The sequence below is a fragment of the Aulonocara sp. 'chitande type north' Nkhata Bay genome, linkage group LG3 (assembly GCF_057382095.1).
Source record: "Aulonocara sp. 'chitande type north' Nkhata Bay isolate Kocher_YH1m ecotype deep benthic linkage group LG3, A_spYH_male_GT1.1, whole genome shotgun sequence".
Classification (NCBI taxonomy): Eukaryota; Metazoa; Chordata; class Actinopteri; order Cichliformes; family Cichlidae; genus Aulonocara; species Aulonocara sp. 'chitande type north' Nkhata Bay.
The window spans coordinates 24,519,051-24,530,957 of record NC_141346.1 but is presented as its reverse complement, the minus strand read 5'-3'; the positions used below and the strand labels follow the sequence as shown (position 1 = coordinate 24,530,957).

Genomic DNA, 11,907 nt, shown 5'->3' with positions numbered 1-11,907 from the left:
CTGTTTGACCGAGAGCGGCGCTTTTTATACAGGCTGTATGCTAATACCACTGCGCGGGCCCTCGGATCTCATTGGTGGAGCCGCACAGTGGGCCGGACGTTGTGTTGGAGGGAGTTTGTGAACTTTGCTGAAACAGGCGCGCATCTAGACAGTGGACTGTGTGATTGTGTCCTCGTTTGCTGACAGTCATTTGTTCTAAATGAGCAGTACATGTAGAGCTCTGTGTGGCAGATATGGATGTGTTAGTAGCAGTATTGTCTTCGGACAACAATGCAATCATTTTAATAACAATTCTGCCTTGTTTCATGTTTCTGTAGCGCCCATGTAACATGGTGATAGTCACAGTTTACGCTCACCAGCACACAGCTTTAAAACTGAGTTTTAGCTCTCAGTGGAGATTAAACACTGGGCATAATTAGGTAACTGCATAGTTTTACTGAAGTCTAATGTCTCACTGGAGCACACATATTAGACTGAACCCCCTCTCTATATATAGTGTACAGGAACATCTGTGCCAAGTATAACCTGGAAGTCCCGAGGTCAAAATGGGAGATGCCCCCAAGAGTGGTGGAGAATAACCGAGTCCTGTGGGACTTCCAGATACAGACGGACAAAATGGTGGTGGCTAACCAACCGGACATAGTGGTGGTAGACAAACAGAAGAAGACGGCCGTAGTGATCGATGTAGCGGTTCCGAATGACAGCAACATCAGGAAGAAGGAACACGAGAAGCTGGAGTTGGTTAAAAAATATCTAAACTTTGTTGCTGTTGTTCTAAAGGAATAAACAATGCAAAGAATTATTTCTTAAATTGCAGTTTTCTTGGTGTGAACCTCAAAGGGTTAATGCTTGAAGTGGTTACTCTCTAAGGATGTAAGCTGTACGGAGTACTGCACATGTAGCTTTGAATGATTCTTAATGAGGTATTGCTCATAGACTGTTTTTTTTCTTTTTACCTTAGTATTTAATAAAAACTCGGTAAAATAAACAAACAAACAAACAAACAAACACACACACACACAGAGTCAGTTCTAAAATTATTGATCAGTGAAAACATTAAACATAAGTTTTTAACATAAGAACTGAGCTGACCAAAGTTTGTTTAGTTGCAGAAGTTCTTTCAAGCACTAAGCTGCCAGATTTAGCACCTTCTTCCTTTATGTTCTCTCAGCATTGTTGGTGATCAAAACATTGACATGTGTCACTGTGTGACAGAGTCTGTCAATGGTTGTTCAGAAAAATAAAAAATCACTACTGAGAACTCATAAATGAGAAGCGTGGGGCGCTGGTTTGGCTTACAGGTTGAGCAGGTCACGATATTCTGTAAAGATAAATGCAGGACAACCTTTGGTTAAGATTGCTGGTTTTAGGAGTTATTTTGTTGCAGAAGTGATAGTGTTCTCTTCTTGCATTGATGATTGCACGGTTGATCTGGAGCGTTATCATTTGCAGGTTCAGTGGAAATAGTTCCAGTGATTCATTGTATATGTTGCAGTAGTTGCAAAATCTACAAGGAAGGTGCTGCAGCTCCTGAGGTGGTTTATTACAGGCAGCTTTAGGAGTTCCTGTCTTGTGTTTTAAGTGTTGTATTTAAGGGTTTAGTTAAGATGCAAACGTTGTGATCTGCAGTTGTAGGTATTGCTATGGTTTAAGGTTTATTTAATTGCACACAGCAAATCCAGCATGTCCAAATTAACAGTCGGATTTGATTTCAACACTATTAAAGTGTCTATATGGGTCCACACCAGAGAGTGTTAATTTTTTTATTTTTTTTAACTTTTCTCCTTTTTATTTTCACAAATAGTACATAATTACATAACAAAATACAGTGTACAATTCAAAACCAAAAAATAAACAAACAGGCAAACAAACATAAAACAAACAACAAACTGATAACTAAAAAAAAAAAAAAAAAAAAAAAAAAAAATATATATATATATATATATATATATATATATATATATATATATATATATATATATATATATATATATAATTCATTCTAAAAAGCGGGAATGTTACTGTTCTGAACTTCTAGAAATTTCTTTTGGAAATAAACATTTACTAAAAAGATGCAATGGTTTTTGAAAACATTTATTCTGAACTGTGCACCACAATTTCAAAACATTTTCTGAAAGATGTAACAGTATACATGTTCTCACTTTCATTAGAATTTTGTTTATCAAAAGGTCTGACATGGTAAATGCAAATAACAGCATTCTCATCACTTATTTCTTCAATACAATATGCATGTCCTTCATTCATCCCTTTGTGGAACTTCAACGCACTTCTGCTCTCCCCCATATTCCATCTTCACAAGCATATCCTGTGCGGAGATTGAATAAAAATTAGTTGACACTAATTAATGGCACAAATAATCCAGTAAACAATTGCAGCACAGTAAAAAAAAAAAAAGGAATCCTCTTTGAGCCATTACTTGTGTAAAGTATTTTCCCAAAAGACAAAGACACAGGCAACAGGTAATACTGAACTAAATGTAAAACCTCAACCTTTTTAATTTTTACCTAAACCGTGTGCACAAAACTCTGGAGGGATCTATGCTAACGTAGAACCCAGTCAGGACGCCTGCTACTGCTGTTTGCTCGTTTTTGTTTTTTTTATGGGCGATCGTTTTCAGGCTTCAAGTAGCACCATTATACCAACATTTCACATTCTACACATTGTTTTAGGTGTATTTGACCAAAGATTTGACTGAAAATTCACATGCAAGCTTTTTTTCAAGGCTGTGGTATTTGCCCGCAAACAATACCTTTCAGCTAGCTAAAACAGAATATTATGCTATCACCGAGCAACATGGCTAATGCCTTTCACACAGCTTTGTCTCAACTCCAAAGAGCCACAGAAGTAAAAGCTCATAATAACAATTGAAACAATCTTTGAAAAAATGACTTGCCAAGCATGGCAAACAACTCAAATATGTAGAGCAAAATGTTCTGAAACGGCTTCACTTCAGCTTCGATTGGAGCCGTGCTGGGGGCGGAGTCTGTGAATTTACTCTGTTGGTGTCATAGCCCCTCTAGGAGTTCAGAGTTAAGAGGTCAAGAGTTAATGTTTCCATTTTAACACCTCCAGATTTGACAGAGAAACACTCATTTTTAACACTCGATTTTAACTACTATCATTTTACACCTCAGAGTTACATTAAAAGAATGTGACTCTGCTTAGAGTAAAATTAACTCTACTTTTGCAAGAAGACTATTAACACCAAAACATTTAACACTTTTGAATTTGCTGTGCAGGTGTTGTTAGTTTATGTGGAGATGTTACTGTTTGTTTGCATGGTTTGTTTAGCTGGGTTTATCAGTGTTACTTGTTGGCAGAAAAGAGCAAATGCATGGCAGTAAATTTAAATACATTATTTTCTCTTATCGTCTTATATAACCAAAGTCCAGTCTTCTACAATTTAAATGAGGGTGACACATCTTGGCAAAGTTCAGAGTGATACATATTTAAATGTAGGGTGTAGGAAACTTTTTTTTTCTGGAGAAAAACACCATGTTTACAGCTTTAGTGGAGCAGCTGAAGAAGACTGGACTCCAAGCTGCTCCAGCTGATCTCTGCTGGACCTGAAAATGTGGCCTGTGATGTTTGTACTGGGAGGAAGCTGAAAGCCATCAAGTCCTGTTTATCTTGTCCAGCCTCTTACTGTGAGAAACACCTCCAACCTCACTATGATGCAGCTCCAATAAAGAAACACAAGCTGGTGGCCCCCTCCAAGAAGCTCCAGGAGAACATCTGCTCTCGTCATGATGAGGTGATGAAGATTTTATGTCGTACTGATCAGCATCTGTTAAGCAGGTTTATGTTTTGAGTAGCATTTCTGTTTTTATCGTTTTTTTGGTTTGTTTTTACTGTTTTGTCATCATTATTGTTGCTTTAATTTTTACCAGGAAAGAAACAGATGCAGGGATGCAGTCGTTGTGGATCTACTTTTACCAAACATCTGCAGCATTTTTACATTTAAAAGAGGTCCAATAAGGATTTCTTGATGATCTCTTTAATTATGTCTTTAAATATTTAAATGTTCACAGTAATATAACATACTTACTGTGTCATTAAAATATATGAATAGACTTTATGTTGTCATCATAAGTTGGAAATCTTGAATTGCTTATTCAATCAAATATTTGAATCTAAAAGTGTTATGATTTATTAATTTATTTTATTTCATATGTATTTTATTTTTTAAAACCTCTCCACATCTTTCAGAATGGAAACACTGATACAGACAGTTTGCAACTAGCTTGATACTCATGTTTGTGCAAATGTAGTCACATGATCACGCTGCTCTAAACCCGTGTAGTCAGTAGATGGTGATGTTGGACTGTGTTTGTCTTTGTGAACGCTGTAACGTCAGAGTTAGGATGTACTTAGTTTAACACAGAAATATGTGTACGAGTTTTAGTTTAATTAATTATAACTGTTATATAAACCTACAGACGTGACATGAAACTAAATGTTATTTCTTGTTTTTTATTTCCTCTTCAGAGCAAAGCTCAATGCACACTCACAGATTACAAAGACTGTAAAACCTGTGCTGTGCCCTTCATTACTGTGCTGTGTAAATATCTGAGCCAACTAAATAAATGACTGCACTGCATTTGATTGGCTGCTGCTTGTTCTGATCGACACCCCCAGAAAGACACAATACAAAGAGCTGCAATACGTACCAGTTATCAATATTCTGATCGGCTGACCTCCATTCCTATTGTCTCTGCTTTCAACCACACAAATTCCCTCACCACCACCTGTCCCCCTTCAGCTAGAAGTGCAAGTTTTGTACCAGATTTCTCTTAAGAAGAGCTGCAAAGTGGAAGCTCACAATGTGTGAATTTGTGACTCGAGAGGGAGAAGTCAGGCTTTCAGGGCCGAGAGGCCAGCATGAAAGTGAACCCACAAGCAGACTCAAGTCACGGCTGTTTCAACCTCAAGCTGATTTTATTAAATAAAGAGAGAGAGCTGTAAAATGTTACAAGGAGGAAACGTCTGAGAGGCTGGATCCATTGTAACAGAGGAGACCGGTATTATTTCCAGTGCAGGTGAGTTGTATTGCAAGGAGAGTAAAGAAGATTGCTTCCTTGGCAGGCTGGTGAATCTGGGTTTTGGAGGGAGGGAGACCTTCTTTTCTGGACTGATGGATGGTTACAGTGAGCAGGAAAGCAGGCAGGTGGGTTTCCAGATTCTCCACAGGAAGTTGGGAGAAACGGAGCGACAGAACACAATGTGACAGAAGAAATCCAGATAAGCGTGGAGGTGAGTGGATAATGAGAAGGTGAAATTAAACAGAGGAACACTTGGAGCAAGCAGAACATGGAGGCTGATTTAAAACTACTGTTTAGATGACAATCTGATAAATACTCTGAGGTGGTCCTTAAAACTTCATCGCTGATTGCAGACAATGAGCCGCATGTGGAGAGAGGCAGATGTAGACCCAGAACTTCACCTGGAGGAAGGACCTGAGCTTTGAACAGAGTAAGAAAACATTCCCCAAAACACCACCGACACCCCGGATCATGACACCAGCACTTGTATTCACTGATCTGAGAGGCTGGAATCACAGAGTTGTGGTTCCAAGTAGTAAAAATAATAAATAAGAGTAAAATTTGAATTGCAAGTCTGCAGCTCTCAATATATCTGTGAAAATATCAGTTGATTGCAAATATTTTTTCCTGTATCTGCGAGTTTAAAAGACAAGAATGTGAAAACATTTTATAAGTGGAAAAAAAAAACCCTGTTCTACACATTCTGACTTTTATTCTGTAAATGTTCACATTTTGCAGCATATTTAACTTGATATTCAATGGTGTAAAACACAAAAATACTTGCAGTAAAGATAAAGTCACTGGCTCTGTGTCTGAAAGCCAAATGTCTCATATTTGAAGGATTAATAACTGTGTGATATTTAATGATTTTTGTGTCTGAATGTGAACATTTTTGAAATGAAAAACAATTCATGGTATAATATGTGCCATGGTGTTACAATGTGGCAGCTTTTTTATTTGCTCATCATTTGTATATTATGAATGTAAAAACTGATCTGCTTCCTTTGTTTATGTTCAAAGGGTTAAACAGTGTCTACGTCAAACTGCTCCACTTCCTGGAATGTGTCAAAGCCTGATAACTCCTCCCTCTTCTTCCTGAAACACTGTAAATGTATTTCCTTGTTCCCTCCCCTTTAGATCTGCAGTTTGAAGATGGGTATAACAAACATGTTGTAACGTTTCAGAGCCGACAGGCTCCATTCACTACAGAAAAGTATGTTATGAGATCAGAGGTCAGAATGCTTTCCTTTCTGCCAGAGAGAAACTGAGAGGAGCAATGGCACAGAAAGGAGTTCAGCTGGACAAAGAAACAATTTCTTGTCCCATCTGTTTGGATCTACTGAAAGATCCGGTGACTACAGCCTGTGGACACAGCTACTCCATGAACTGTATTAAGAGTTTCTCGGATGAAGAAGACAGGAAGGGAATCCACAGCTGCCCTCAGTGCAGGAAGACTTTCACACCGAGGCCTGTCCTGGAGAAAAACACCATGTTAGCAGCTTTAGTGGAGCAGCTGAAGAAGACTGGACTCCAAGCTGCTCCAGCTGATCACTGCTATGCTGGACCTGAAGATGTGGCCTGTGATGTCTGCACTGGGAGGAAGCTGAAAGCCATCAAGTCCTGTTTAGTCTGTCTGGCCTCTTACTGTGTGAAACACCTCCAACCTCACTATGAATCTCAAGCTTTTAAAAAGCATACACTTGTTAAAACTTCTGTGAAGCTCCAGGAGAACATCTGCTCTCGTCATGATGAGGTGATGAAGATTTTCTGTCGTACTGATCAGCAGAGTATCTGTTATCTCTGCACAATGGATGAACATAAAGGCCATGAAACAGTCCCAGCTGCAGCAGAAAGGACTGAGAAGCAGAAGGAGCTCGAGGTGAGACGACTAAACATCCAGCAGAGAATCCAGGAGCGAGAGAAAGATGTGAAGCTGCTTCAACAGGAGGTGGAGGCCATCAATGGCTCTGCTGATAAAGCAGTGGAGGACAGTGAGAAGATGTTCACTGAGCTGATCCGTCTCATCCAGAAAAGAAGCTCTGATGTGAAGCAGCAGGTCAGATCCCAGCAGGAAACTGAAGGGAGTCGAGTCAAAGAGCTTCAGGAGAAGCTGGAGCAGGAGATCGCTGAGCTGAAGAGGAAAGACGGCGAGCTGGAGCAGCTCTCACACACAGAGGATCACAACCAGTTTCTACACAACTACCCCTCACTGTCAGCACTCAGTGAGTCTACACACTCATCCAGCATCAATATTCGTCCTCTGAGCTACTTTGAGGATGTGACAGCAGCTGTGTCAGAGAAGAGAGATAAACTACAGGACATTCTGAGAGAGGAATGGACAAACATCTCACTGACAGTCACTGAAGAGGATGTTTTACTGTCACCAGCAGAGCCAAAGACCAGAGCTGGATTCTTAAAATATTCACATGAAATCACACTGGATCCAAACACAGCACACAGACGTCTGTTATTATCTGAGGGGAACAGAAAAGTAACACGAATGAAACAACAACAGTCTTATTCTGATCATCCAGACAGATTCACTGTATGGCTTCAGGTCCTGAGTAGAGAGAGTCCGACTGGACGTTGTTACTGGGAGGTGGAGTGGAGAGGGGGAGAAGTTGGTGTTGCAGTCGCATACAAGAATATCAGCAGAGCAGGGACGGGCAATGAATGTTTATTTGGAAACAATGACAAATCTTGGGCATTATATTGTTACACAAACAGATATACATTTATTCACAACAATGTCCCAACTGTCCTCTCAGGTCCTCGGTCCTCCAGAGTAGGAGTGTACCTGGATCACAGAGCAGGTATTCTGTCTTTCTACAGCGTCTCTGAAACCATGACTCTCCTCCACAGAGTCCAGACCACATTCACTCAGCCGCTCTATGCTGGACTTTATATTTGGGGAAATGGAGCCACTGCAGAGTTCATTAAAGTCAAATAGACCTTTGAAATTGTATTCAAATCAATGCAGCACTTTTTCTCTGTTGAATCTTTGTGAACAGATCAGAGTGACATGAGAGAAATTTATTTCAAAACAGTTTCCACTAGACCCCAAAGTAAGTAAAGTAAGTAATTATCGTAAACATAATCAAGCAATAATTCAACAGTTTTAGGGTTTCATTGCTTAAACGACAATAACACTGGAACTTTATTTATTTTTATTTCTTAAAGATTTGGATTTTATAGGTGGCCAGTCTTATGTAGTTTAAATAGAACAAACTACATATTATGTAGTTTGTTCTATTTTCTGAATTGGCAGGATTTCTCTTCCTTTCTGTTGTTTATTTACTTCCTTTACATAGAAGAAAATATTGTTTTAATACAAGAAGACCTGCACAAAAAGTAGTTCATGTCTCTCAGTCAGTCCAGTGTGTGATGTCTCGTGAACTGAGTAAGATTGATGGAGGGGAGTTTGTGGCAGAAATTAACTGATAGATTAAACGTTGTGAATAATTCTCAAACTGCTTTGACGCTGTGTTGATGAGAGTAAATCTAAGTTTCATAGTCTTTTAAAATCAATAAAATGATGAATTCTGCGATGGTTTTTATCTTGACCTACAGAAAGCTTTTCATACAGTAGATCTGATATGATCTACTATTCAGGAAACTAGAGAAATATGGAATAAGATGTTTAGCCTATTCCTGGTTAGAAAATGGACAAGTGTGAGTGTAACAATCTAAAACCCAAATTATTCTACAATGCATTTGTATACACACTAGAGAAACTAAAGGCAAGCAGTGATGGGAAATATTGCACAACTAAAATTGCTGCTATTGTGTGCAGTTAATTTGCAATATCATCTCTCATGTGGTTATTTCAATGATAGGATGAATGAATTCATAAATTGGTAAACAAACAGACACATTTACTACATTTCATGAACACCAAACGTTCCAGCAAGAGAGCAAATTTGTAGCTAAAACATGATCTAATGTACTAAGCAGGGCCAGATCTACAGTGGTGGCATGTGCCACCTTACATTAACTTCTTTCCACCCTTGGTGCCTCCCCACTTTTGCATGTGAGTATGTCGTTTATTTAAATAAACTAGAATTAACACTTTGAGCCTAGCTAAATTTAACACTGAATATAAATTCTAAAACTGAATATATTTCATATATATTGCAAAGCTGAATATACTGTACTCTCATGCTCATTAATTTGACTATGTTTCCAATAATTTTTGTTCTTTGCTGACTATGAAGAAAAGTTTTATTATATATTTTATTTGTATTTATTATTATTATTATTTTATTTATGTGTTTTAACAGTCTGGGTTTTTTTTGCACAGTAAGTGTTTTCCCTGACAGGTGCAATTATATTTTTTATAGGCAAATTGAGAGTGACTACCAGTATAGTTTAATGTGCAGTTGTACCTAATCAAGTGGCCCATGCATGTAGAAGTTTTTGTCCGTAATTGTAGTTTTTACCACAACATCTAGAATACATCCTACTTATCACTGCATGTGTTGAAATTATGACTAAATCCATCTTTTAAACTTTTCTTCTGTAGGAGACATAACCAATCATCTAAAAATATATAAGGTTAATTTCAATATGGCAAAAAAAAAAAATGAACATACACAAAGTAAAATTAAATCCAATGTTCATACTGTATAAACCACTGAATACATGAAGTTTACAGGTAGCAACATTCCCAAGATCAAGGTTTTGGTTGTGATATTATTTTCACTCTTCGTGAAATGTTTCTTTGTTCTCTATTATTCGCCTCTGTCAGTGCGCCCCAGGGTGGCTGTGGCTACAATGTAGCTTGCCATCACCAGTGTGTGAATGTGTGTGTGAATGGGTGGATGACTGGATATGTAAAGCGCTTTGGGGTCCTTAGGGACTAGTAAAGCACTATATAAATACAGGCCATTTACCATTTACCATTATTTTAATAGTTTGTATCTCTTTTTGCACTGAGTCCAGTGAAGACGGAGCGCTTCTGACCAGGGGCGATTTTAGCACATTTTAAGCACCCCCAAAGATTTCTTACTTTTTTTGACAATATTTGCTATTTGTGTGACACACTACTAAAAACATAAAAAGCATACAATACCTGGTTGAGCCATAACATTTTAACAACAAATGTATAGATAACCCCCCCCCCTCCCAAAATGGTTTGTTCCAGCTCCCCCCTGCTCTGGCTCTAGCGGTGTTGCTGCCAGAGCGATTAGTGATGGGATTTCCGGCTCTTTTTAGAGAGCCGGCTCTTTCGGCTCCCAACCGGCTCTTCAGGTTGTTTTGTTGCTTTAATTAATTTATTATTAACAATAATATAAAATTATGCACAAAAGGAATTACTAATGTAAAAACAAGTGATTTTATTTACATATGTTTATATATAAATATTTACGGTGGCCCCTAGAGACAAAGCACGTACAAACTCCAAAACACATTTCTAGCGTTAACTGAACTTCCAAAACAGAGCTACCTAGATCACTTAAACTGACAAAGACAAAAAACCTTATTTTACTCGTACAATCTGGAAGTTGTGTCCTTCCTATATTAAAGCTGCTATACAGAATCTGCAAAACAAACTGGGTTGAAACATTTTTGACCCTCTTTAACAACATTCCAACATAACATTATCATTGATTGGGGAGTTTAAAATTAATGATATATTTTTATGTGGTTCAGCAACAACTCTACTAAAACTTATGACTGCCGCAGTACATACATCACATTTGCACAGAAAATGCCAAACGGTTCCCTGGTGGAGTGAGGAGCTGTAAAGAGAAGCAGAGTGCTCTTTTTATATTCTAAAAATGTTTTATGCTAGCTTGTTTCAAAGATTCTGTACTGCAGCTGTAAATGTTTTCCAAAAGCACACATACACTTACCTTATCAGTGTTTCTCAAACTTTTTACAGTGTGTACCACCTGAGAAAATGTCAGTTCTTCCATGTGCCACTATGAAAGCATGAAACTCATAAATCTTAAAACACAAAATTAGTATCTGCAGCAAAGATTTTTTCATACATTGTATACATTCTACCACAGGCAAAGTTGCCTCCATTTTTATAGTTCTTTTATTAATATTTTGTAATAATTTATTTGTAATAATTTTTTTCTGTTTTGGGAGTGTTTTTTTATTTATCTGTATTATACTGTTTACTTTTTACTCACTATTAGCATAATTCATTAACCTCCCCCCCCCTCCCCGGTCTAAAATAGACCACAGGGATCTGTTAGTTTTAAAACACTAGAATAACTTATAAGAACCTTAAAAAAGTAGATGTTAATAATCATGCCCAAGTTCAATCTTTACGTCAAAAGAATGAAATGTCCACAAAATGTACTTTAATCGCAAAAAAAGATACTTTATTAAGCAATTTAGAAACAACAAATGAAACAGCTCAATCAGTTAATAATATTCACATTCAAAATGTAAGAGTTTAAAGAAAAGTTTAAAAAAATTATCTCTAGTGGGTATAAAAAAAAAAGACTATGTCAACCAGAGTCTTCCAGTCTTCTGCTCACTTTGACAATGCCCCCAGGGAAACTGCGAATAATCATCAACTGCAGAGGTTTTTATGATACGAACAACATCTGATGTTAATGCATTTTTTTTTTTATTTCTGAGTACTTATTCTATCTTTATCTTTTTAACACCCGTTATTGAACTTTACTTGAACATTAGTGTTTATCAATCACAACACAAATTACTTCTTCCCATTGTTATACATAATCAAATCAAAAACCTTCCTATTTCTGTGTATCTGTGCCTGCTGTTTAGGCTAAATCCTAACACACATACAAGCTTTTGTCTGAGCCGAGGGATCTCAGTCTTATTGATCATATGTAATGTGAGGAACATCTGATTTGGTCTA

General features: G+C 37.6%; 1 protein-coding gene across 3 annotated transcripts; it reads left to right on the top strand.

Moving 5' to 3' along the window:
* The first annotated feature begins 6,339 nt into the window (after positions 1–6,339).
* Positions 6,340–8,812, top strand: LOC147334723 (tripartite motif-containing protein 16-like). 3 transcript variants are annotated; one of them, XM_086287402.1, is made up of 2 exons: positions 6,340–6,460; positions 6,569–8,812. In XM_086287402.1, exons 1-2 carry the CDS (start codon positions 6,340–6,342, stop codon positions 8,011–8,013), a joined length of 1,566 nt encoding a protein of 521 aa, XP_086143528.1. In that variant the 3' UTR covers positions 8,014–8,812. The 3 variants fall into 3 exon arrangements, with proteins under 3 accessions (XP_086143528.1, XP_086143529.1, XP_086143527.1); XM_086287403.1 differs by having other exon boundaries at positions 6,340–6,672; positions 6,790–8,812; XM_086287401.1 differs by having other exon boundaries at positions 6,340–8,812.
* Positions 8,813–11,907: the final 3,095 nt, after the last annotated feature.

Bases quoted from the DNA above. Each gene is read 5' to 3' on its own strand.
- LOC147334723 (XM_086287401.1), top strand. From the start codon at position 6,340: ATGGCACAGAAAGGAGTTCAGCTGGACAAAGAAACAATTTCTTGTCCC.